We start from the raw sequence: 26,288 nt of genomic DNA on the forward strand, positions 1-26,288 counted from the left end.
TGATCTGACGAACAGCACCTCGTATGGCAATGAAACATCGAAGGCCACTGATGAAGGCGTCGGTAGACATGTCATCAAGCATCTCAATGTGAACAGCACGGGAGCTAAGGCAAGTGAAGAGAAGACCATACCTCTTGTTTTCCTTCCTTCCTTGCTTTGTGAAGAATGGGCCGAAGCAGTCCATTCCACAAAAGGTAAAGGGGGGGGATGGTTCTACACGTTCAGGGGGTAGATCAGCCATCCTTTGCTCCTCCGTTGGCTTCCGGTGCCGTCTACAGGTGACACACTGACGAATGTATGATGCTACTGCCCTATTGATTCCTGGAATCCAGTAGCCATTGGACCTGATTTCATTAAGGGTGAGGCCTTTGCCTTGATGTTTTGTCCCTTTGTGGTGATGAGCAATAATCATCTTTGTAATGTGATGATCTCTTGGAATGATTGCAGGGTGCTTGATGGAGTTGGGAAGAGAGGAGTTACACAGCCTTCCTCCCACCCTGAGGACACCGTCTTTATCGAGAAAGGCATCAAGAGAGTGTAGTGGATTGTGAGATGGTAGGGGGTTCCCTTTGGGCAACAGTTTCAACTCTTCTTGATACACATTTTTTTGAAGTTCTTTGATTATGCAATATTCTGCTTCTTCTCGTTCTGCTACAGTGGTGAGGTTGTTTGATTTGTTGTTGCGGATGCGCCTTAAAATGCGTGCAACTGCTCGAGTAGCCAGTGACCAGGATGAGAACTTGGACAAGCGATCAACCAGGCTTACTTGTTCTGTAGTTCTGGTGCTGAGTGTCAGAGCACTTCTGACCTCTGGATCTCCAATCTTTAATTCTGGGATCTCATCAGCTGGCAGCTCAATTTCCTTGTTCCACAAGAATTTGGGTCCAGTGAGCCAGGTAGATGACAGAAGCTCATTAGGACTCAAGCCCCTGGAAGCGTGGTCAGCAGGATTTTCACTGGTTGGAATATGTCTCCATTGTTGAGGGGCTGAGCTGAGGTGAATCTTCTGAACTCGGTTAGCCACAAAGGTGTGGAATCGCCGTGCTTCATTTTTGATGTATCCCAAGACCACCTTAGAGTCAGTCCAGAAAAACTCCTCAGTAACAGCAGATCCAAGCTCCTCCTTGAGCATGTTGCTCATCTTGACAGAAACAACTGCAGCTGCCAACTCCAACCTTGGGACAGTTGTGACCTTTGATGGTGAGACACGTGATTTTCCTACAACCAAGGCACAGTGAACATCTCCATCTTCATTTTGAAGCCTTAAGTAGGAACACTGACCATAGCCCTTTAAGCTAGCATCCGAGAAATGATGCAGCTCTGTCTTCAAGACCTTTCCAAATCCAGCAGGTGAGTAAGTGCGGGGTATGGTGACATTATCCAATTGGGCTAGATCACTTCTCCACTGCTCCCATTTTGGTTGAAGCTCTTCAGAGAGAGGATCATCCCAGCCTGTACCTCGCCTACACATCTCCTGGAGAATGATCTTTGCTTTGAGTAGAACTGGTGCCACAAACCCGAGGGGATCAAACAGGGAGGCAACTGTAGACAGAATGCCACGGCGTGTTGCAGGCTGATCCTTGAGGCTGACACAAAGCTGGAAATGGTCAGACTCCACATCCCACTGGATCCCGAGCACTCTCTCAAGTGGCAGATCGTCAAATGAGAGATCCATATTTTTCACATTGGCCGCCCGTTCAGAGGGTGGTATACTCTCTAGGACATCTCTGTCATTTGACACAAACTTGTGCAGTCTGAGGCCGCCCATGGCACAGAGTTCACGAGCTTCTCTGGCAAGCTGAATGGCATCTTCAGTGCTTTCAATACTTGCAAGCCCGTCGTCGACATAGAAATCCCTCATGATAAACTGTGAGCCTTTAGGGTAGAGGTCACTGTTCTCCTCAGCGAGATGTTTCAGCCCAAAGTTTGCGCATCCAGGGGAGGAGGCTGCACCAAACAGATGTACCTTCATACGGAACTCACAAGGTGTTGAGTTCAAGTCTCCTTTCTTCCACCAAAGAAAGCGCAGGTAGTTGCGATCAGCCTCATCCACATGAAATTGATGGAACATTTTTTCAATGTCGCACATTAATGCAACAGGGTGCCGACGAAAGCGAATGAGAACTCCGCTCAAGTTGTTCAGCATGTCAGGCCCTGAGAGGAGGTGGTCATTTAAACTGGTTCCTTTGTGTCTGGCAGAGCAATCGAACACAACGCGAAGCTTATCTGGCTTCTTCGCATGATGAACACCGTGATGGGGGATGTACCATCTCTCACCTTCACTCCCACCATCCTCGATCTGCTCTGCGTCTCCCCTTTCAATGACCTCTTCCATGAACTTGACGTACTGCTCCTTATACCTTTCATCCCGTTGCAGCTTTCTTCTCAGGTGGTTGAGGCGTATCATGGCTGAGTTTTTGTTGTCAGGTAAGCTGGGCCTGTTTTTGAAGGGCAGAGGCATTTCATAGTGGCCATGTATGTTTTTCTGTATGCCCTTGTCCAGCTTGTTGAGGAAGATGATGTCATCTTGTGACACCGTTTTGCTGTCTTCGCTACCATCTTTGAAGTCAGATTCCAGAATACGAATAGCATCAGCAGGGGTTACTGGAGGCAGCTCCTTTACAGTGATTCTGTGACACAGGCGACTTGTGCTCTGCAAATCATGGCTTTGAGATGATCGCCCCACAATGCTCCATCCTAGATCCGTCCGTACAGCATAGGGTTCCTCATCTCCTCCTAAAATAACTTGCCTTGGTGCCATGGCTCTAGAGCAGTTGTAGCCTATCAGAAGCCCAACCTCACAGTCTTTCAGTGGTTGAATCTCGTCTGCTATTTCTCTTAGATGACTCCATTGCTTGGCCGTCTCACAAGTGGGAATGTGAGCACGATTCACAGGTATGCAGTCTTTTGTGTAGGCAACTGGAAGATCGACCTGAGTGGCAGAGCTGTATCCTCTTACACGAAGGCCAAAAACACTCTCACTTGGGAGAACTGTGTTCGTTCCACTCATGGTTGTCAACTTCAACTTCACTGGATGCCTTTCAGCATTTAGATTATCACTCACTTCTTGGTCAATAAATGTAGTATCACTTTGGGTGTCCAGCAGGGCGTACACAAGTTTCTCAGCAGTTGGATTGTTTTTAGATGACACCCACACTGGCATCACCATTGATGTGCAGGACACACCTTCACTTGCTACGCTGAGTGATGTTGCAGCAGCACCTTCATTTGGCCCCATCTCTGAGGAAGACTTTTCCTTTTTATAGTTATAGTCATGAAGGACTGTAGGATGCTTTCCCTTGCAGTTGTCACAGAAGTGACGACGACGACACTCCTTTGCACTATGGCCAGATTTTAAGCATCCATAGCAAAGTTTATTCTCTTTTATGTAGTTTCGTCGCTCTAACAATGACATCTCCATGAATCTGGGACATGCATGGAGCTGGTGCTTATTATCCTGACAAAGAATGCATGGAGTCTTAAGCTTTCTCTGGTCTGACCTTTGGTTTGTAATGTCTGTAGCGGTGTGAGTTGTGAGAACACTGGCCTTGTTTCTCTTTGTGTCTCTAGGATTTCTTTTCTCAGTGTTAGAGTCTGACGAGCGAAGTGCGTAGAGGGATGTAATTGGATTGCAGGCAACCTCAGCTTCAGTTGACACAAACATTGCAAAGTCCTTGAAAGTTGGGAATTCTTGCCTTTCATTCAAGCTTTGTGTAACTTGTCGGTTCCAGCGTGAAGCTGCCCAGTCTGGTAGTTTGTGGACGAGCTTCTGGTTCTCCTCACAGTCATTTAATATGTCGAGACCCTTAACATGAGGCATGGCATCTTGACAGGCATTCAGAAAATCAGAGAAGTTTCTGAGCCCTTCAGCATCCTTAGGTTGAATCCTTGGCCAATTATTTAGCTTCTCTCTGAATGCTCTCTGAATGGTGAATGGCTGCCCAAAGCGACGGTTTAGTTTGTTCCAGGCATCCTGGTAGGCTTCATCGTCGTTTCGGAAGAAGGTGCCATCCAGTACCTGGCGTGCTGGTCCACCGACGTATTTCTTTAGATAGTAGAGTTTTTCAGCTGGAGTGATAGCCCTTTGGTCGATGAGGGAGGTAAATGCTGCCTTCCATTCTGTGAATCGTATTGGATCACCATTGAAAACGAATGGCTCTGGAACAGGAAGCCTATTTAAGGCTATGCTGTCTTGAAAAACCTGAGCGAGAGAGGAAATGTCTGTATGAGAGGGTGTTACAACAGGTGATAGCAGGGTTGCATTTACAGGCAGTCTCTCAGCCTCCTTGTCCCTTTCACTGTTAATGCAGTCAGCAGCTTCACATTCTGTCTCCTTTTTATATACCTTCAACTTGGCCTTAGCTGCTCGTACTTCCTTCTCTGCCTGTAGTCGTTCCAATTCATGCTTTTGTGCCTCTAGAGCTTTCCGTTGTTGCTCCTCTAGCTCTCTTATCACTTCCTTTTGTTTTTCTTCTGCTATCATCATCTCATAATTGGTTTCCTTCACCGCTAGTTCAGCTGCTGCTTCTGCGCGCTTGGCTGCCATAGACAAAGCCATGGAGTTGTGGTCAGACTTGCCATGACTGGTCAAGGAAGCAGCAGAGCCGTATACAGACCTTGCATAGTCACGGTGGAGTAGTTCATGGAGGCGGTGTTTTTCTTGGTCCTCATTGAATTCACCTTCATCATCTACTGCTCTACCGTGGGCAATGATGATGATTTCTGTGGTAACTGATTCACAAGTATCAACTCGTCTCCTTACATCAGTGGATGGTGTGGCAAGAGCTCTAATTTCAAAGTATGTGTTCATTATGTCATCTTTAGCCTTCTTAAGATCTTCAATGAGAGGCCAGAGCTCACTCTCTGCCATGTAAGACTTAAGTTGATTTCTTGCCTTGCGTACACTGAGCTTCCATTGCTCGTACATGGCGAGCAGCCTTTTCTCCCTTTTCTTGGCCTCTTCCATTTGTAGTACACGCATCTTCTCTGTAGGGTTTCGTGCACGTTCAGATCGTCGAGGACCTGCAGATGGGTCATCAAGTTTACTTTGGTGATCAGTCTGACTTTCCTTTCTCGTTTCAGTTGTTTCTTTCAGATGTGTTCTCTCAGGTGCATCTGCATGGTGCTCATTCTGAAGATCTGAAACTTCATGCTGGGAGCTGTCCATCTGCTCCTCTGTTTCCCTAATGTCACCTGACTTTGACATTATCAACACAGTTTCTGAATTATCAAGACAGAAGAAAGTCTGTTAGCAGATATCATCCAAACCTCATAATGACTATTAGAACGTCAGTATATATCCACTAGCACAGCTGCATTAAGGTGCAGGCATTCAAATAACTGTAAATGTTCAGGTAAGTGCACAATAAGCAGAATTTTCAAAGTAACTGCAGTGCAAAACACAGGATATCAGAGTATGAGCACAGAATGGCTAACACATGTAAACACTCAAATAAGCATAAATGTTCAGGTGAGTGCACAATAAAGACAATTTTTCAGCTTGAAATGCAAAGTGAAATTGAGTCCAAAAAATGCAAAATGTCCTTAAGTATGAAGAGTCCACAAGAACAGTTCCTTATATTTAGAGGTATCAACAGTTTCTTTCCTTTAATGTAGATGAGCAGATGAGTGTTGAATGTTCAGTGGTTCAGTTTAAGAGTCTGTTCATGCGTTGTTCACCTTACCCGTAGTTCTGCATCAATGTCAGTGAGTGTGACCGTACTTGACCATTGCACCGAGTCCATGAGACTGCTGCCCAGGTTGCCGAAGTGGATCATGCGTCGATATGTCGGCTCATGTGCTGCTTGATGAATCCGTGTTGACAGCATGTGGCGATGAAGCAGCCGCGCCAGGCATACAATGGAGACCCTCCGTCATGGCCCGTCATGGAAGCAACAAGTCCTCAGATCGGTGTGGTTAAAGCTCTTACTGTAGCGGACCCAGCCAGACAATGGTGAAGCGTACTGATGTTTTTGAGATATTTATTGTGAACATGAATTCCTTTCCTTTGTTCTTCCATTTCTCTCTAAAGACACCGTAAGAGCTACGGGAGGATGGACATAAAACAAAAGAAAAATAAATAAAGAGTGAACATGAATGAGCCCTTAACAGGTATACAATATCACTTAACACAGAAAAAACTTCATAAAACAAATTAAATAACAAATACCTTTTTCTCATTCCGGCAAGGGTGCTTTTAAAGTCTGCATAAAAACTTCGTGAACAGCAACAGCATGTGTAACGTTTTTTCCTTGTCCTTTCTGTCAACCGTTTTTTTTTTTTTGGAAGCGTCTCCCTCCTTTCTTAGACACACACATTTCCGGTGCTACCGGAAGGGCGTCAAAATAAAAGCCCGTAACAATTAAACACATTCAAAATAAAAGCATGGAGGGAACATTTATCTTAACATTAGAAAACCAAAAGACGATGAACAGATCAGCAGTCATTTATAGTGGTAGACCAACAACTCCTGTGTTCTGAGGTAAAATTACTGATAGTTTGGTTGGTTTGGAGAGAGGCTGTCTGATGGCAAAGCAATGAAAATACACATATATTGATTCTTTTTAAGTGGCTAAAATACTGTTTTTTGATGATCCTGTCCACAGCAGTTCATTGGTTAGCTTCTATGATGGTGCCTTTCTCTGCTTCTCCAAGCTGGAGGTGTGTTGACTGCATCTGCTGTAAAAATAATCCAAACTATCCCTTTAAACTCAGACAAAGCAGGTGACTACAACAAATTTTAAACCTGAAGAAGAAATTCTTTTTAATGCTTTTGAAAAATTAGACACAAAGTGAAAACAAACTTGGACAGAAGACGTGAGTGTTCAGGCGAGGGGGAGACTGAAATTTATTAGCCTACAGTTTGCTTGAGTGAAGAACATTTGGGAGGGATTCACGTCATACCACACCTTTGGCAAACGAGAGAAAAGCAGCTATCAACTAAAAAAAAAAAATGCCAAGTGAGTGGCCAAGTCCGCAGCTTTTTATGAACAGTAAATAAAATAGGTATAAAATGACGTATAATGTGTACATTTTGGCCAGGTTGTCGCTGTTACAGGTCACATCCATTTCAGTAAAAGTGCATATTTGGTCTTCACTTCTTGACTTCGCCCAGATCATCGATGCTGTCATCATCCACCTGCAACACAGAGACAGACACTGAACTCCACCTTATTTAGTTGACTCCTTATCAGATGACTGATCAGGAAAATACTGGAGCTCAAATTCAAAAAGAGCATAGTTTGGACTTGTGCAGAATTGACCTTTTTTTAAGCCCCGTCTCCCAACAGCAACTGTCTGATCACAGGTTAGCAACCGTAACTAGGTCCTGTCAAACTTTCCATTTCTCTACATGTTGAAGGCGTGCAGGAGGCTCTGAGGAGAGCGATACTCAGTCTGAACGGTGGCGTCTTTGTTGTCGTCTCTCAAAAACATGAATCACATAAGCACACATGGTGAATGGATTAAACTCTGTCTTCATCTGCTCTAACATGAGCTGCAAATGTTAGCATGTCCGGCTAACTAATGCTAGCTTACCAGCTGCCGTAACTTCACCTCGAGAAGAATCAAAGACTGCATAAATGCAGTGTAAGAATGGAAAGCTTGGCAGGCATAGCAACAGAAACTAAGGAGGGCGGGGCTTAGCAACAGGTGAGTTACTGCGATTGCAACTTCCTGGTGGGACTGACAGTTTTGTCACGTGCAAAATGTGATGTGAGAAACATAAAATACAAATACACACATGCAAGACTGTTATAGCTTAAATAAAACAGGACACATCTGTCATTTTTTATTGTCCTCTTTGCTTCAGGCTGATTTGTGTTCACTCTGCATCACACTGTCCTCAAACTAAAATACATTTCAGGTGCTCACTGTTGTTAACTGATGTATTTAGTTTTGAAATATAACAAAGCCGTCTGCACAGACAATATTTGAGCCCAAACCTACTGGTTCTGTATCCGTATTTATCTCAACTGATTTCAGTGGAAAGCTGATGTTGCTGGTTATAACTGAGCCCAGTTCCAACTGTCCTGAGACTCTTTTGTTCCTTTTGAATTGTTCCAAGTATAAAGTCAGATTTCAGACATTTGGTTCTCAGTAAACCAGCCAAATCCCACCTCTCCTCACGCCAACTATCTCACATTTTTAACATTGCTGTGTAGGTACAAAGAGGCTTGATGCAGAATTACTCTTTAAAAGTCAGCACTGACTCATCCATTGGAAACGAAGCTGAGAATAGATGAAGAAAGACAAACAAGTAAACACAAATCTCTCACCTCAGGCCACTTCTCTTGAATGACGTCGATTATGTCATCTGTAAAATCTCCCTGAATGATTATTTCATCCTCTGCTGTAACTGAGGCACCACAAGAGAATTTCTGGGCAAAGAATCGCTGAGCCTCTTTAAGTTCGATGTCTGCGAGAGTCGACACAGAATTTACATTTCAGAATAAAAACACATTAAAAGAGAATTAGGGAATAATAATGATAAACCAAAAATTCTTACCAAACGTTGCCAGGCCACACACCCGTGTGACGTATTTCTTCTTGGCTCTCGGGATTTTTGCTATCGTGACTTTCTGAGGCACCGTCTTCTTTTTCTGTCTGATCTGGCCTCGTCCACCTTAAAAAGGTCAAACAAAACAAAGTCTTTTAACCTTCTGACAAACCACTAATCTTCACCTGGAGAGGGAGCTTCACTGACAAAAAACTAACCAATATAGCTACATCTTTAAATAAAGACAGAAATATGCAATTATTTTACGAAAGTCATAATCCTGAAGACTTTTATTAAAATAAAATCATGTTTCGGATTCTTCGTATGATTTGAATTTTTGAGCAATAGTCATTTAATGTATTTATTTTCACTAATGACCTGTTTCAATTGTTAGTGGTGGAGTCCGCCATTGTTGTGCTGCATTCAAATTGCTTTCACGTGCACAAGTAATTTACAGGAAACATCAACATGTGATGTCACCAAATCTACCAGGATTCAAGTGTGAAGAATTATAACTTATAATAAAAGAAAGACAAAACGTATCTCCTTTGACACCTAGAGACAAAATGTGAATGTATATTTTCTCCATAATAATTAAAAATAAGCCCAATACAATGTCTGACAGGATACCTCTCTTCTGTTTCTTTTTCTCCTCGTCCTCGCCTGCAGGGGGAGCTTCTCCTCCAGTGCCAGGTTCCTGCTTGGGTGCGTTCGCTGCCGGGCCAGTGGGACAGAAAGAAACACAAGAAAATATTAAAACCAATTCAACAGCACTCCTTACTCCTGACCCTGCCTTTTAGGTTAAACTACTTTATACCCAAACCTGGATAAAAAGGGACGGCAGCTGACCAGTGTGTCCTGAAGTTTGTTTTTTCCTTTACATGTGACATCATAATGTTCAGACCTCATTATGAAGCTGTTTCTCTCTCTGGAGACATTATAGTGAACTCTAAGTACCATTATAATTACAAGACTCTGCTCTCAAAAGAACACATTCACAACTTTGTGCATAGATTTTGAGTCAATCACATTTTCTGATTAACTTTTCTGCACCACATCTCTCTGTTCGTGGGTCACAAATGTTTACAAGTGCAGCATGTAGCTGTGGAGACAGAAAAATATCTTTGGCTAAAACCTTTAATGATACTCACCAACAGTCATCCTGGCAAACACATCTGGAAAGTTCTTCTCAAGCCAGTGCCTACATTTGGCCGGCTCGGGCATGTACTCACAGTACTGCAGATACACAACAGATCAGATTAAGTTACACATTAAAAACAACAGCGTAGATATCGGAGGTGGTTCATTTGTGAGTGAACTCGGTCACACGGATAAATATCTGTGTTTGATAATTAAACTCACCTCCGTAGGCAGAGAGCACACTGCAAAGGAAATAAAAAAATCATACTGTCATAGGTTGAAAAGGCAGTAACGTACATATCTATGGCTGCAACTAACAATTATTCTTATTACTGATTAATCTGCCAATTATTAAGATAAGATATCCCTTTATTAGTCCTATAACAGCAGCAAAGTGGAGAGCAAAAAACAGCATATAAATAAACCATAGGAACAACATCAGCAGGTGGATATAAAAATGGGAACAGTATATACAATATAAAGAGACTCAGCGGTTGATTTTACACCGAGTGAATTTCAAGATTGATTGGTTGATCGTGTCGTTTATAAAATATCAAAAGAATTGTGAAAATTCTCACTGCAAAATCCCAGAGCCCAAAATAACGTCTTCAAACTGCTTCTTGTGTCCAACCAACAGTTCAAAATCCAGATTCTTCACTTATTATTGTAAACAACAAATAAAAGCAGCAAACTCTTATATTTTAGAAGCTGAAATCAGAAAATGTTTGACATAATTTCAAATCAGTATTCCTTTACATTGTCCAATATCAATTTATAAAATCACAAAATCAATTTTTTCTCAAATCTGTCTTTTCTCCTGTGAGGTTGTGGTACAAAGCCTGCAGTTTTAACCCTGCTAGTCTTACGTGACCAGCCTCTGACACACGAGAGGAAAACACTGTGAATGTAACTGCTTTAGGGTCAATTCTTAATGTGAGCATTAATATTTTTAATAATGCACCAGGTCAGAGGTTAGTCCTTGCACAATTCACAGCATTAGTTCTCCGAGAATCTCTTTCATATCCAAGCAACATAGGCATTGTTACTGAAATATCCCTAACTCAATCAATATCAGTTGAATTGAATCGAGACCTTGTGAATCAAATCTGAATCGATGCCCAGCTCTATTAGTTGGTTGAAAGAAAATTTAATTCTATTTTGATGATCAATTAATCTTTTCAGTTATTCTTCAAACATCTTCTGGTTCCAACTTCTTAAATGTAAGAATTAGCTGCTTGTCTTTGCTGTTTACAATAATAAATGAAGAATTTTTGGAGTCTGTACTGTTGATTGGACAAAGAAGGCAATTTGGAGATGTTATTTCGGGATTTGAGATTTTGCAATGAGAATTTTTCAAATTTTTATTTATATATTATAGACTACAAGATTGACCAATCAATCTTAGAATTCACACAAGTGAACTCTTAATTCCAGTGTCAAATAATCAGATGTATTATCATCATACTACCCCTAAAATAGAGTACAGACATATGTACAATAATAACACGGTATATACTATACCTCCACAGTAAAGAACTTTCAGTGGGTATTTTGAATCAGGATCGAGTGTGCCTTGCTCTGATCGGCTCTCTGAAGAACCACAATCCATCTCAGTAGTAGCCATCACAAATTATCTAGACAAAAAAAAACACATACATGGGTACAAATTTAATGCACAAGGCAAATATGGGTTGGTGTAAATTATGCTGCGAAAATAAACTCTAATATACATAGAAGCCTGATGTTTCCACTCCATATCCAAACCCAAACACCAGTGATAAAATGTCCTTAGATGCACGTTATTATCAGACTCCAGTGTGAACATGAGTGAACAAGGATCCTGCCAATATTTCATCATGCTAGCCTGCCCTTAGCCAACACACTGCACACATCAGCACAGATCACATGAGCAGCAGCAGCTAGCTAACATCATGACACAGACTTATACGAGCTGAAATAGTTTACATGTCAGCTCCACGGCGGCTATTTTAATGCACAAGTGCAGAGCAGTTAGTTGTTGGCTTGATAGCATCAAAGAAGTCATCAGAACTAGCTTTAGCTGGCTAACACATGCGGCAGTATGAGCTATTAAACACACCGTTTAGCTACAAGACGTGTTGTAACGTCTGTGATTCTTTTAATATTACGGTAAGAGAGGACCGTGTCACCATGGAGACAGGCTGTACCTTGGTGAAAAAATAGCCCAGGATTTAGTTTCAGCGGTTTCATTCATCAGGTAACGTTGACTCACCCAGCTGTCACCGTCAGCACCTCAGTTAGTGGGCTTTAGCTCAGGAGGCTAACTGAGCTGCTAGCTAACGCTCCGCTAACTGAACAGGCTGTGCTGCTGAATTAACTGAATAAAGGCAGAAGAAATGTCGAGTTACGTACCCCGCTAAATATAGTCTTAAAACTGCTGTCTGTTCAGTATGTCCACTCGCATTATTGACGTTAGTAGGACTTTTGGAAAATCATTCTTATTGAATAAGGTTTAGTTGGCGTACTTTGAGCACGCCTAGTAGCGCTACTTCTTCTTCTGGTTGTTGAAGCGGCGGAAACAGAGAGCTGAGACACAAACAGCGCCTCCTGCTGCTCAGAGGACGAAGACGCACCGGCTTTATTTGACAGTATGACACAGATATGTACTTTTTCCATTCTGTTTTATATTTTATTTTATTTATTTTTATTTATCTATTTAATTTTTTATTGAACCAATTAGCAAAATGTGAAGGACAAAAATGACACAACCATAAATAAATACATGTAGAAATAATGATAAAATACATAAAAATGATAAGGAAAGAATAAATGCATTGGTGATGAAAAGGGGATTTCTGTGTGTTTACATTTATTTGTTTGTTTATTTATTTATGCCTTTGTATTTTTTGTCCTTCATATGAATAGACCAAGCAAATCCAGATAATTTTAATGTATGTATGTGTGTATTTTTGTTTGAGGCAGTACAGTTCAGATTTATTTCTTACATTTCCTAATAAAAAGGTATATTTAAAATCTATTTATATATTTAACTAGAGTAAAGATGTTTTAAATATATTTGTATTTCCATCAGTTGAGTGCAGATTTTCAGTGGAGGACCGGAAGTGTGCGGGGAGCTGTAACGCATGAGTTTGACCACTGGGTGGCACCGAAGACCATTCCTAATATTTGGAATGACACTGTCGTTTCGCCAAACTTTATTCAACATCTTCAAATAACAAACAGGCAGAATCATTTTAAACACATTTAACAATAAATCCAAGAAGCAGAAATCAAAACACTGAAACAAAATAAACAAGAAACAAACCCAATAGAAATAATAAATACAGAAAAATAATTTATAATAATTAAAAGTAGATAAATTAACTTGAAGGGGGATTTACATAAAATGTAATTCAAGTAAATCAGACAGTCTCAAAGCATTTCTTCTTTTTTAATTTTTAAAAGTCGTTTTTAAATGTTGTAAAAAACAAGGAGCTGCTTGAAAAAAATGAATTCCTGTTTAAAAATACCTATAATTAAAATATTATTGCAATTAATATTAAAATTCCCATTCTTTGCTTTGCAACCACACTTTACAGAATCATATTCAAAAACAGGTATTACATTTCAACCACTTGTTTATTTTTTCTCAAAACACTTTAACTATATTACAGTTGTTAAACTGTTTTTAATGACTGGGAATCAAGACGTATTTTTCACACATCATTATATAGTTTGTAATAGCGAATATCATCTAATACACAGTTTTTCATGGGCATTTTTTTTGTTGTTGTTGTTGTTGTTGATCTTTTTTTTCTTTTGTTTTGTAGCCTCATACCTGCCAAACCTCAAATGTACCAAACAGAGTCATATTTTTCATTATGTCATCATCACAATGAGATTTGTGTGTATTTTTTTTTTTTTTACATAATTAGCATATGACATCTTGAGTTATGGCCAGAAAACCTGTTCAGTGAGGTCACATTGACTTTAACCTTTGACCTCTGACCATCAGTCACATCAGACATGCAAAAACTGTTGATATATTTAAAAACCAATGAAAAATCAAAATAACTAAATGTCTGCCTAAATCAGACAGGCAGCTCATTTTACTGTAATTTTTATTACCTGCATCTCTGCTTTTTATTAAATCTCTGTACTTGAGGACTTTCAGATGTAGCTTCTGTAAAATGTCTCTTTTGTCAAACCTCCAAACCCTCAACTGCACAGAACATCACTGGTGTCAAAGAACTGTAGTCTGACATCTGCTGGTGGATCAAGCTTCCTACATTTGCTCAATAAAACAAACAGTTCTAGAGATCTGTTTACAAAGTTCCTCACCACCACAGACACCTCTTACTACCTCTTGACATTTGTTTTGTGGTTGTCAAATATAGTAACTTTAGTTTTGATACTATTTATGATTAACTTACATTTTCTACAGTAACAACACATTTGACTAATTGCTTTTTGGAGTCATTTCTTTTTCTGTGTCATCTGGATACAGACAAAACACCTGATGACATCAAGGTCCACAACTGATGTGTCGTATGGTGTTCATCTCCAACAACAGCCCCGCTCAGGTGAATCTAGTGCTGAAATCACAGGGATTGTAACATCAAGTCTAATTAATAAATCTGAAGTCGTCCTAATAAAAAGGTATATTTAAAATATAATTAGTGGAAAGATGTTTTAATAGAAATTGCCATTATATTAGTTGAGTACAGTCTTGTATTTTTTGCTTCTTGCAATTGTCCAGCAGTCGGTGTTCTTTATTTTATTGGACTAACATACGCCATGTTCTGCCCATCAGAGCATGCTCCGCCCAAAAAATGTATTTAAAAAAGTAAAATCATTTAAGTGAAAGTGAATGAATTTTAATATTTTCAGTTAAAGCCACTTAATTTGCAGACACAGTAACAGCGAATCAGATTCACAGCTCACTGTGACCAAAGAGAAACTCAAAGATTCAAGTTTATATAAAGAAAAAGCCTAAATGATGGCAAAGGTTGGCAAAACTTTTTTTTTATTTTATGAACCTCAAATTTGAAAGTTTATCTCAAGAGGAAACATAAATTATCTGAACTAAATTTTATAGTTTGCCAAAATCTTTTTTAGTCTCTAAAACTCAGAGATTCAAGTTCATTTAAAAAAGAAATGTAAATTATCTCAACAAAATTTTATAGGTTGGCAAAACTTAGAAAAATTTCCATTCCATTTATATCAAAACTTGACAGTTTGGGTCAGGCTCAAAACAACAACAACAAAAAGAGTTGTCTCAAGTATTAGTCTCAACTAAGTGATTCTTACATTTCTCCTATAAACCGAAATACAAAAGTTTCAATATTTCATCAACTGAAGTGGCTCAGTGCCATCTCCTCTATATTTTGTTGTCTTATTGAGTCGCTATGGACGCCAAATAAAAAAAAATAACAGAAAATGGATAATTTAATACCTGCGACCTCAGACAGATTTTATTTTTTTATTTTTTGTCCAGAAATATCTCTTCTGATCATAAATGTTGCAGACTCCTGAGTTATTGTGACAGTCAGGGAACTCTTTAATCTGATTGGTCGGTTGAGCTGTCAGTCAAACGGACACCGCGGTGATGTTGTTGTGGCAGGGGGCGGGACCAGCGGCGGCAGCAGCAGCAGCAGCAGAGAGGAGCGGCAGCAGACAGAGAGCACAGTGACAGGGCGTCGGTGTGTTTTACATGATTAAAACACTAAACCGGGACGAACACACGCACGGATCGATAGAAACACATCTCAAACACCCTGTCCGTCATGGAGTCCTATGACATTTTAGCTAACCAGCCGGTGGTGATTGATAATGTAAGTATGATGATGTCATTCATCCACACCCAAACCGAGGCCGCTGTCTGGTAGCCGTTAGCTTAGTGAACTATTGTGCTACATCGGACAATACAGGGAGTCACCCTCAGTAAATGTGCACTAGTTGCTAACACATCTTTACAGACAGTGTTAGTATGTCTCCTGTTGTTAGCACATGGTGCGTCTCCTGTTTTGTTCAACCCCAACGAGCGCTGAGCTAGCTAAACCTGGAGCTAGCTTACAGCTCTAACCGGCTAGCTAAGATCCTAACTGTTAACGTTAGCTGTCCGTGGTGCTGTAGCTGTATCATGATAAATCTGTACTGTGATCGTAATGCTAAATAGCTAGCATAGCGGGCTGAGCTGTCAGCAAGGAGATAAGTCATCATATATGCGTCTTTATGTGAAGCATAAACAGTAAGCTTAGCTTTGCTTGGAGCCCCGGTGCGTTAACCACACGGATGTTAGCATTACATACAATAAAACAGCACAATACAACACAAACTGCACGTCGGTCCTGTTGCAAGTGCTGAAGAGGATATCCAGGTTTATTTCCAAGTGTTTGTCATATTTTAACTTAACATACTGTGTTTTGACAATTGTTGCCTTTATATGAATATACAGAGTCATGTCTGTGGTCCTATAATAATCAGATATTTGATACCTTACCTGTCAACACATCAAACTGTCAAAATGTGTGATTCTGTCTCCAGTAAATGCTTTAGAGCACCATGGTTGGTCAGCCTCAATAAATCAAAGTATAAAGTATGAGAAAAAACTTTTTTTTAATTATTATTAATGAAATTCATTCTCAGCCACAGATTCTGGTGTAACACCAAAGAAGTCAAGGGCTGAATGATTTTGAAAAAATATCTAATTGTGGTTATTTTGACTAATATTGCAGTTCAGGACGATTCGTGATATTAGAGGTAATGATACATTTTACATCAGTATTAGAGTTTTGATTAAAAATGTTAAAATGACCATGGTGTGATTTTTTTTCCTTCAGGAATTTGAATCAAATAAAGACGTTATTTTAAGTCTGTCGAATCTCATTTGTAGAACAGGACAGCTCTGTCTCATCAAGTTCATTTTAAAGTTTTTTGACACATTTTGCCTTCAACAAATATTGCACCTACTGTGATTTGAAAATTGCAGAAAGCTATATTACAATTTCAGTAAAATTTCGATTAATCGTACAGCCTTAATGAGCTGTCAGTAGGATTGATAACAATTAATCAATGATCAATTTATCTGTCATGAAGAATTTGATTGACTGAGTGAAATTTAATTGATCTATCAAACAAATATTTGAAATACAACAGAGATTATTTTTATGACTGAACTACCAACAGTCCAAAACCCAGCGACTCTTCATTTACTGTCAGAAATGACAAAGAAAAGCAGCAAATCCTCACATTTAAGAAACCAAAACCAGAAAATGTGTGAATGTGTTTTTGCTTGAAAAAGGACTGAAACGATTTATGTATTATGAAAATAGTCAACAACAAATTTTCTTTTGGTTGATTCATCAACTCATTGTTGCAGCTCTTATGTGGCTAATGTTTCACAGTCAATTCTATTCACTGGTGAAAACCATTGTTGGTGTCGAAGGTTCTGAAAAACCTGGTAAGTGAGCCTTTGACTTGAAATATTTGGTCACAGGCAAGATTAAACTTCCACGATCTTCCACCCAGTATGAGATCGAGTTCATCATTCTGTTAAAACAGTTGTTAGTTATGATTGACTGAGCAGGAAAAAATGCATTTGGAATAAAGCAAAATTATGTTTTTTTCTAATAACAATTAATTGATTAAGCAAGTGGGTAAATCTGCTTGCCCAAAGTCAATTTTTACTTGCCCATGGACAAGTTATTTTATTCATATGCAGTTATCAAACAATATCAAAGACTAAAATTCGTTTTCATGTTAAATCTGGGGCTGCAGTGTCTATAAAATATCAGGAAAGTGAATAAAGTCCATCCCAGTTTTTCAGAGTCCAAAGAAATGTCTTGAAGTGTCTCATTTTGTCAGTCCAAAACCCAAAGATAAAGGTTGAATATGATAATAAACAGAGAAAAGTGTGGATATCTCCATATTTGAGAGGCAGAAAACAGCATTTGCTGCCATTTTTGCATGGAAAAATACTTAAATCATTATTCAGTTATTAAAATAGTTTAATTCTTTTTTTTTTACCATTTGCCTTGTTGGGCAAGTGATTTGCCTGATTTACTTGCCCAACATGACATTTTATTTGATATTTTAGGTTATAGCCCTGTGGTATGATAACCATCAATTTTCATATGACAGTATACTGCTGCAGTCCAAACCATAACTACTAAAATGTTTGATTCTGTCTCAATTCTACGGAGTACCATGGTTTGATAAACTCATCAAAATGTTGGATAAAGTATTATTTATTTAAAAAAAAAAAACATTCACAGTGGGAATATAGATTAAATTTTAATCGAGTCACAGAAATGATGGATTGGTTGTTGTGTATAAGTTTGTTCCCTCCTCACAAAGTGTCTCCCTTCCTTCACATATTGGAAACACAGATTTAAGTCACAGAATCAGACTTTTGTGTGAGTCTCGCTCGTTCTGAGAGCTCAGGACAAAGTAGCCGTTGAGACAGAAGCGATCTGGGACGAAGTGTTTCTGAGTGTGTGACTGCTGGAGGCCTCTGGCTGTGTCTCATGACCTCCCCTCTCCTCACAAACACATACTGCTCAGAGATTAAAGTGCTGCAGCTCAACTGTAACCCTGTGATGTTCATGTTGGGCCTAAATGTCATCTCTCTCTTTTTTTTTCTCTCCAGGGTTCTGGAGTTATCAAGGCTGGTTTTGCAGGTGACCAGATCCCCAAATACTGCTTCCCTAACTAGTAAGTTTGCCTTGGCATCTTCTTACAGCGCCTGTTTTTCATCATCAACTAATCTTCTGATTATTTTGTCAGATAATCGATGAGAATTTGACTGTAAAATGACAGAAATTATTGAAAATTACACACCACAGTTTCCCAGACCCCAAGTTAACACATTCATATTGTTTATTTTGTTTGATCGACAGTCAGAGTTAAAAACATGAATGATTTGCAGCAGACAAGTAAGAAATATCTAATTGCAATTATTTTGACTGATACTGAAATTGCGATATTATTTGCCATATTAGAGGAAAGGATAATTTTTACATCATTAGGATTTCTCAAAGTCCAAAATGACGTCAACTCAACTCATAGATATTCAGTTTATTTTTTTTTTTTTCTGAAAAAATTACTTAAACCAATTAATCGATTATCAAATAGCTGGCAATTAGTTTAATATTCAGTTACTCGATTAATCATTGTCACTTGAGTATTGAGATATATATTGTGTATGGTGGCAAAACGTTCAAAAGTGAGTTCACTTTACTAAATTTAATGAAAAAGCTGCTAAACTCAGGAAACAATTTAACTTATGTCTGAAAAAAAAACAAATAATAAAACAACTGTTCATGTTATGTTTTTATATTTTGCACCAAATTGTGTCAAGTAGTATAAATGAGAGTATTGATTAGTCTCAGTATTGATAAGCAGTATAAGTATTAATATCAGTATCAATAAAATCTCAACAATACCAGTCCAGAGGTTTGAGATGTTTTGTTCACTTTCAGTTGTCTGACTGTATTTCTGTGTGTGTGATACAGTGTTGGGCGTCCCAAGCATGTGCGCGTGATGGCAGGAGCGCTGGAGGGAGACCTCTTCATCGGACCCAAAGCAGAGGTAACACACACACACACACACACACACACACACACACATACACACACCCTACTCTCCTCTCATCAGTTTGTGTGTATGAAGGAATTTTCAGCCTGTAAACATCAGAATCACGGTGAGAATGTTACCAGCAGAGAGCACAGCATGTTCTTCTGTTCAGAAATAAAACTACATGCAAAACATAAAAACAATTCATTCGTATTTCTCCTGTTACATGTAATGAAAAAAAAGATGTGTAAAACATTTAAAGGTCTTTGCAGCTCCTCAAGTTCATGTTTATGATCTTTTCATTGGGAACCAAAGGGATCAATACAACTTTAATAATCACATCTAATATCAAGTTCTTACCAAGGCAGACTCAATTTTAAGAATCTCAATAATGTGAAAATCTGACATAGTGTTGGTTGTAGCGGAGCTGAAGTTGATATCTCTGCATGTGGAACAAAAAGTTTTACAGAGGCATCAATCTGAGGACGATACTCAGCTGTCTGTGTAGTCATGTTGTCAAAACTATCAATATATTGATGATGAATATTTGAAATGCTTTCAGTACTCATTTTTTTGTAGTATCGATCCTTCTGTACCAGCTGCACTTTGTTGCTCCTTCTTCTCGCTGACAGAGCTGACACTCTGCTGCAGCACCCACATAGCTCCGCCCCCTCTGACTTACTCACAGTGGCGTCACCTTCTCATCAGTCATCTCATGTTCTATATCCGCCGTCACGTTATAACGCCATAATATTTATCTTTTCAAAGAATTGTATTGAAATGAGTAAATCCAGTATTGTGATGATCCTACTGTAAATGCTACTATATAGCATAAGACTTAACTCTGCCTACAAAGCTCTCATTGGTTGGTTGGTTTTCCACCAATGGAAGAAACACAAGGGGCAGCCCCACAGCTTTGGGGATAAGATGACAACCATGAACCTCAACTGGTACAAGTCCAGCTCGAAAACCTTTTCCTTCCCTTCTTCCCCCTTTTCAGAAATTTAAATTAGGTCTAGTCAGCTCCTCTCAAAGTCAGAAAACAGCTGGAGGAACATTGTAAAGTAAAAAACAAGATGGCCGCTCGTTATTTCGTTGTGCAGTGGGTTTGAGATCAGAGCTGACACGGGAAAATAGATGAAGACATTGCATTATTTTTTTAAAAGAAGTCAAAATTATCTGATTTCAGAGATTATGAAAATAATAATTAGTTGCAGCCCTACCTAGTTTATAACCTTACTTTGTGTTCTGCTCATGTGATGCTTATTCCTAATCAAGTTGTGTTTAGTGATATTACTCAAAATGAAGACAAATTAAATATTATTCCAGAGGAGAAGTAATGATTTCTTCTGCATTCATGCACATTGTACCAGTTTTTGCCCCGGGGCCTCTAACAGGTTAGTCTGGACATGTCGAGGCCGGTTGCAGAGAAGGCGAATTTACAAGCGTTCTGATTAAATCATACGAGTGTTTAGTGTATTCTAAAATCATTTTCATCAGATCACATGACGTTCTTCTTCTCCCACGAGCCTTCAGGCCGAGATGTCATGTGAGTGTTTTTTTTTTTCCAGTCTCTTTTTGTCGCTCTGCTGTAAAACTGGCGCACACAGACAACAGCTGTTGTAGTTTAGAGTTTGTTTCATCATCTCTGCAGTTTTTGAAGCATGTGACAGACCACAGAAGAGCGGAAACACACCCAATATTAGTCAAGAAATGCAAATTTACAAGTGTATTTTAGCTTCAATTGTTCATTTCCACCTTTATGATGTGTGTTTGTGTGTCTGATCAGGAGCACAGGGGCTTGTTGTCGGTTCGGTACCCGATGGAGCACGGGATCGTGAAGGACTGGAACGACATGGAGAGGATCTGGCAGTACGTTTATTCCAAGGAGCAGCTGCAGACTTTCTCTGAGGAGGTGAGGCTCCTCTTCTCCTCTTCCTCCTGCTGCACCATAATCAAGGTCACACAGATCTGATGTTGGAGCGTCAGTAACGCCGCTCTCTTTGTGTTTGACAGCATCCTGTTCTGCTGACTGAAGCTCCTCTCAACCCCAGTAAGAACAGAGAGAAGGCTGCAGAGGTTTTCTTTGAGACCTTCAACGTCCCTGCTCTCTTCATCTCCATGCAGGCCGTCCTCAGTTTGTAAGTGCTCCGCCCTCTGACCTGCTCAGTGACTCCGTACTTCAGTTTAGTCTCATCTGTATGAAGATCTTCTCAGTTGTGTCAAGTTCTGCAACTTTTTAGTGGTTTGAGTGCAAAAACCAGCGTCACGTTTCTGCTGACTTCATTCTCAAGTGACACAGAGGCCGTCTGAATGTGTCGCTGTTGTTAAAACAGTCAAGTCAAATTTTATTTATGTGATCCAGAATCACAATGTGCTTGGATTAGTAGATTATTATAGTTGAAATCCTTCAAGTATATTTAGATATCAATGTTAGCAGATTTATCAATATTTAGTCAAATGTTTACTTTTGATTTGAGTTTATTATTATTTAGAACATATTAAAAACAAAATAATATAAATGTAAGGGAGATTAAAAGCCTACAAAAGTGTATTGTGAATACTTTTTACCATCATCCAGAGATGTTAAGACGTTAGTGATCAGCTGTAACAAACGAGAGCGGCTGAGCGACACACACCGCAGCAGCTCAAAAACTCTGCACCTGCTCTTCATGTTGGAAGGGGAGATCTTTCAAATTCATTAATTCATTCATTAATGCAGCTAACTTTAAAACAAAAAGGCAGCAGACCGTTTAATTGCCAGTTAGTTTTCATATTTTAATTCAGGGAAACTGGAGTAACAGGCTGAATATTGTTCCCCCTTTCTATTCAGTGAAGAACAGATTCTGAGAGTCCCACCCTTCACTTCTAAACTTTGGTGAGGATGGTTGAACGTGAGCAGCTGCAGATGGATTCAGTCTGATCGGCACCTCATGGCTTAAAAGCTTAAAATGGGCATCTTGATCAGAATTGAATCCTGAGGTACCAAGAGATTCCCACCCAGTAGTATCAAGTCTAATCTAATCTAAAGGCAGGATTTTATTATGAAAGTCTGCAACAGTATCTGATCTGACAGCGATGAAGGCTAGCTAGGAGCTAAAACTGATGACATAAATGCAAATAAAACCAGTGGAGGACATCAAGTTGTGGACGGCACATTGTCACAGGACAAGCCAAACGTTTGGGAGGATTTTGGTGCTCAAAGACAGAGAATAACATTGTCAGTGACTTTTCTGCTTGTAAAAAGTTTCAGAAAGTCTTAGCTTTTGAAGGCCACAAGTGAGGCTTGGTGTTGGTGCGAACATGAAGACTGTGGGTCTGTGTGCTTTAAGCAGAGTCTCTTCAAATAACGGAAACACACCAGGAACGATTCAGCCAGCCCGGCGTTATCTGTCATTTCCTTCAGTGTATCGCTGTGAAACTCGAGGCTGCTGTCTCATTCGCTCCTGCCAGCTGAGGACGAGAACATGAAGCTGTAGCAGAAACACGATCAGTAAAACTGGAAAATAAATCATCTGCTGGTTTGTTCCCTCTGCACTGTCAGAAGTTACTACATCAGTTCATAAAATCAAAGCTGTGATGTTCCTCTGTGTCAGTGGAACATCGTTCTCGGACTGAAGTGAACCTAAACATTATTTCTGACCTTTTGCGTCTCTTAATGGCCACTCTGAACTTTAAAACATCCAGACGGCTGATGGAAACTGATGGTTCGGGGTGTAATGTGATGTGACGGGCCTCTGTTTCATGCAGGTACGCCACAGGTCGCACCACAGGTGTTGTGTTGGATTCAGGGGACGGCGTGACCCACGTCGTGCCCATCTACGAGGGCTTTGCTATCCCACACTCCATCATGCGTGTGGACATCGCTGGACGAGACGTCTCGCGGTACCTCCGTCTGCTGCTGCGCAAGGAAGGCTACAACTTCAACACGTCTGCAGAGTTCGAGGTCGTTCGTACCGTCAAAGAGGTAAGATGTGCGCTCTGGATGGATTTTAAATATGAATAACTTTGACTTTGTCTAATCAGATGTGTTTCTGACCCTGCAGAGAGCCTGTTACCTGTCTCTCAACCCGCAAAAGGACGAGACTTTAGAAACAGAGAAGGCTCAGTACGTCCTCCCTGATGGAAGCACTTTAAACGTGAGTCCAGCAGATGATGATGACTGAAATATTTCCACATGTCCTCTGAGCCGTAAACCCTGACACGTGACGTCCTTTTCAGATCGGTCCGGCCAGGTTCCGCGCTCCAGAGCTGCTGTTCAGACCCGACCTGATCGGGGACGAGAGCTCGGGGATCCACGAGGTCCTGGCTTACGCTATCCAGAAGTCTGACATGGACCTGCGACGCACACTCTTCTCCACCATCGTACTGTGTGGAGGATCGACACTCATCAAAGGTCGGTGCTGCAGAAATACTAATGTCTGTTTTATAAATTTTATAAGACAACCCACCAAACTTTAATTATTGGGGAGCTCAGGTGTCTTTTAGAGGAGATAACTCCCCCGGCTCCACATAATCTAAACACTTTACTATCCTGTCTGTTTCTCTCTGATATTCACTCGCTGAATCTGTCTCTTTTCTTTCAGGCTTTGGGGAGCGACTACTAACTGAAGTTAAGAAGCTGGCGCCCAAAGACGTGAAGATCAAGGTGAGTCTAGTTTGTCAGTCAATGATGTCCACTGTCCTCTCTCTGCTCTTTTCTTCTAAATCAATTACTTTAATTCCAGAAAGTTTGAGGTTTTTCTCAAAATTTTACTCCCATTTCCTTTCTCCATAATTTTTTCAACCCACAGTTGTCCTCAAAAATATATTAAAAAAAAATCTCTGCACACCTGAATGTGTGACAGGTGCGTCAGAGTAAAGTGCAACTTTAAAACAATGAGAGAAACTCCTGCTCACCGTCTCACGTTCTGCTGGCTCTGCTGTTTTCTTTTTTCTTGTCCAGATTTCTGCTCCCCAGGAGAGGCTCTACTCCACATGGATCGGGTAAGACGTCAGCCTGCAGACTTCAGTTCTGACTCTTGTTTCAGGATGTGTGAACATTTCTAACCTGACTGTCCTGTCCCTCCTACAGCGGCTCTATCCTGGCGTCGTTGGACACCTTTAAAAAGATGTGGGTGTCAAAGCGGGAATATGAAGAAGACAGAGCACGTGCCATCCACAGGAAGACCTTCTAGACAGGGGGGGCCGGTGCCCAGCGAGTGCCCCCTCCCACCCCCCCAGAACTGCCCTCAAATCTCCCCTACGTCATACTGTCGGAGACTCCTGCACCACCTGTCATCTCCGGGTACCTCTGTATCCTCCTCTGCTTCTAAACTCCCCCCCTCGTCAGCCTCCTGCTTTTAGCCCTCCACCCAGAGAAACTCACTGGAAGTTTCTGTATTTACCTCCTCCTCCTCCTCCTTCTTCTTCTTCTTCTTCTTCTTCTTCTTCTCCTTCTTCTTCATTCGCCTGCTCCTCCCCCTCCTCCCGCTGCAGGGTGACGGTGACGCCGCCCGCCACCCTCCAGACCTCCCCAAACATTCACATCCAGAGGGCCGTCAGGGTATCTGAGAGGGCAGCGGTTAGCACTGTGGACTCTTACTACAGGCCATGCTACTTTACTATAATTTAGTCCACATTGAAGTATTGGTATCGCTCTCTTGCCTACAGAAGCCCTGCGAGGTGTAGAATATCATGAAATGTCAATAAACCTGAATGTTTTTTTGTTTCTTTTTTTTGCTACTGTTGAAATTTCCATTCCAGACCGAAGATTTAGATTTTTATTTGATGTCCATTTTGTAGATTTTTTTTCTTCTGTTTCTGACAGAATTAGTGACGAAGGTTTGAAGTACAATAGAAAGTGCTGCTGTAGAGTCAGTGAGCAGGTTAAACAAACAAAAAAAAAAGGTAAAGATAACCACTGTATTATATCTATATCACACAGTTACCACCTTGGAGCAACGTTAATGCGGTTAATTTATCATCAGTCACCTCTTCTTCTCTGTTTTTTGTCATTATTTACCAATGAGAAATGTTTCTACATGAACATGACATCACATGTTTGTGTCGGCGAGTCGGCGTTTTGTGTCAGCTGACTGGATTAAAACAAAGTATAGAAAAATGCCTTGATTTTTTTTTTTTTTTAATTTAATTTTATTTTAATTCGTCATTGGGTTCCACGTTTACAGCAGTCAAGATGCACAGTTAAAGGAGCAGTGCAGTGTTTTTTTTTTTTTTCCAGCCTGGGTCTCATAATTGTGGCTGTTCTGATGTTGAATCAGGAGCAACACGTACGGAGGGAAGCAGAAAACTTTATTAACTAACTTCAGCTTTACAGAAATCATTCCAGACATTGAAAGGAAAGCTTAAACTTCTTGCAGTCTTGTGATATAATGTCATTCATTAACTTTTTCAGCTGCAAATCATCCCCCCTTAGGAAAACTTTGTGAACGTCTGTTGTAGGGCTGCACAATTAACCTCAATCGCAGTACAAGTGCAATATACAAATCGCGATTTTTAAAAGGTTATGTAAGAAAATGGCATTATAATGAGGTACTGTAGTTCTGCAGAGATGACCTGACCTACAGATCTCAGTAAATCTCACATTGTCCCAATTTTAAGAGTTTTTTTCCCAGTGAACGTGGAAATTGTAATGCAAAACTGATCGTTTCCACTTATCGCAATCACAATTTCAGTCAAAATAATAACAATATGACTTTTTTTTATCCAGATCACACAGCCCTGATCTGTTTTTATCTTAATAAAATAAAGTTTTCAGTCATTTTTAATGCAGTATAATTGTCAAGCAGAAACCAAACCAACACTGTCATGAAAACTGAGACGTCTGCCAACCTCAGCTCCATCTAGTGGACTGAAATGCAATTGATTATTGTAGCACCAAAAAGTTTAATTTGCAATATTAATGATTATAAAGAACTTGGAGTCTGTGTGTTGGACAGTTATGCCGTGCACAATATTGGTATTCTGTACTTTTAACACAATTCTACTTCAGAATTATAAATATTGCAAAATGTGTTGAAAGGCTTTGATTGATGATGATGATCAGATGATGATCACTGTGGCGGATCCTGAACTGTGAAATCAAAGTGAAATG

At 40.1% G+C, this 26,288-nt stretch overlaps 2 protein-coding genes across 5 annotated transcripts; one reads left to right on the plus strand and one right to left on the minus strand.

The window, feature by feature from the left end:
- Positions 1-6,823: 6,823 nt before the first annotated feature.
- denr (density-regulated protein) lies at positions 6,824-12,193 on the minus strand. Of its 4 annotated transcripts, none has more exons than XM_084746214.1 (8): positions 12,029-12,193; positions 11,159-11,271; positions 9,860-9,879; positions 9,648-9,733; positions 9,128-9,219; positions 8,507-8,623; positions 8,277-8,416; positions 6,824-7,138 (listed from the first exon to the last, which is right to left on the minus strand). In XM_084746214.1, exons 2-8 carry the CDS (start codon positions 11,259-11,261, stop codon positions 7,094-7,096), a joined length of 603 nt encoding a protein of 200 aa, XP_084602340.1. In that variant the 5' UTR covers positions 11,262-11,271; positions 12,029-12,193; the 3' UTR covers positions 6,824-7,093. The 4 variants fall into 4 exon arrangements, with proteins under 4 accessions (XP_084602340.1, XP_084602341.1, XP_084602342.1 ...); XM_084746215.1 differs by lacking the exon at positions 12,029-12,193 and adding an exon at positions 11,889-12,028; XM_084746216.1 differs by lacking the exon at positions 12,029-12,193 and adding an exon at positions 11,824-11,969.
- Positions 12,194-15,243: 3,050 nt separating this feature from the next.
- actr1b (actin related protein 1B) lies at positions 15,244-24,601 on the plus strand. The gene is made up of 11 exons (XM_084745533.1): positions 15,244-15,450; positions 18,267-18,331; positions 19,132-19,207; positions 20,982-21,107; positions 21,209-21,333; positions 22,943-23,159; positions 23,239-23,331; positions 23,414-23,588; positions 23,779-23,840; positions 24,138-24,178; positions 24,267-24,601. Exons 1-11 carry the CDS (start codon positions 15,403-15,405, stop codon positions 24,367-24,369), a joined length of 1,131 nt encoding a protein of 376 aa, XP_084601659.1. The 5' UTR covers positions 15,244-15,402; the 3' UTR covers positions 24,370-24,601.
- Positions 24,602-26,288: the final 1,687 nt, after the last annotated feature.

The sequence above is a fragment of the Lutjanus erythropterus genome, chromosome 20 (genome assembly GCF_056507025.1).
Source record: "Lutjanus erythropterus isolate fLutEry1 chromosome 20, fLutEry1.hap2, whole genome shotgun sequence".
NCBI classification, from domain to species: Eukaryota; Metazoa; Chordata; class Actinopteri; order Lutjaniformes; family Lutjanidae; genus Lutjanus; species Lutjanus erythropterus.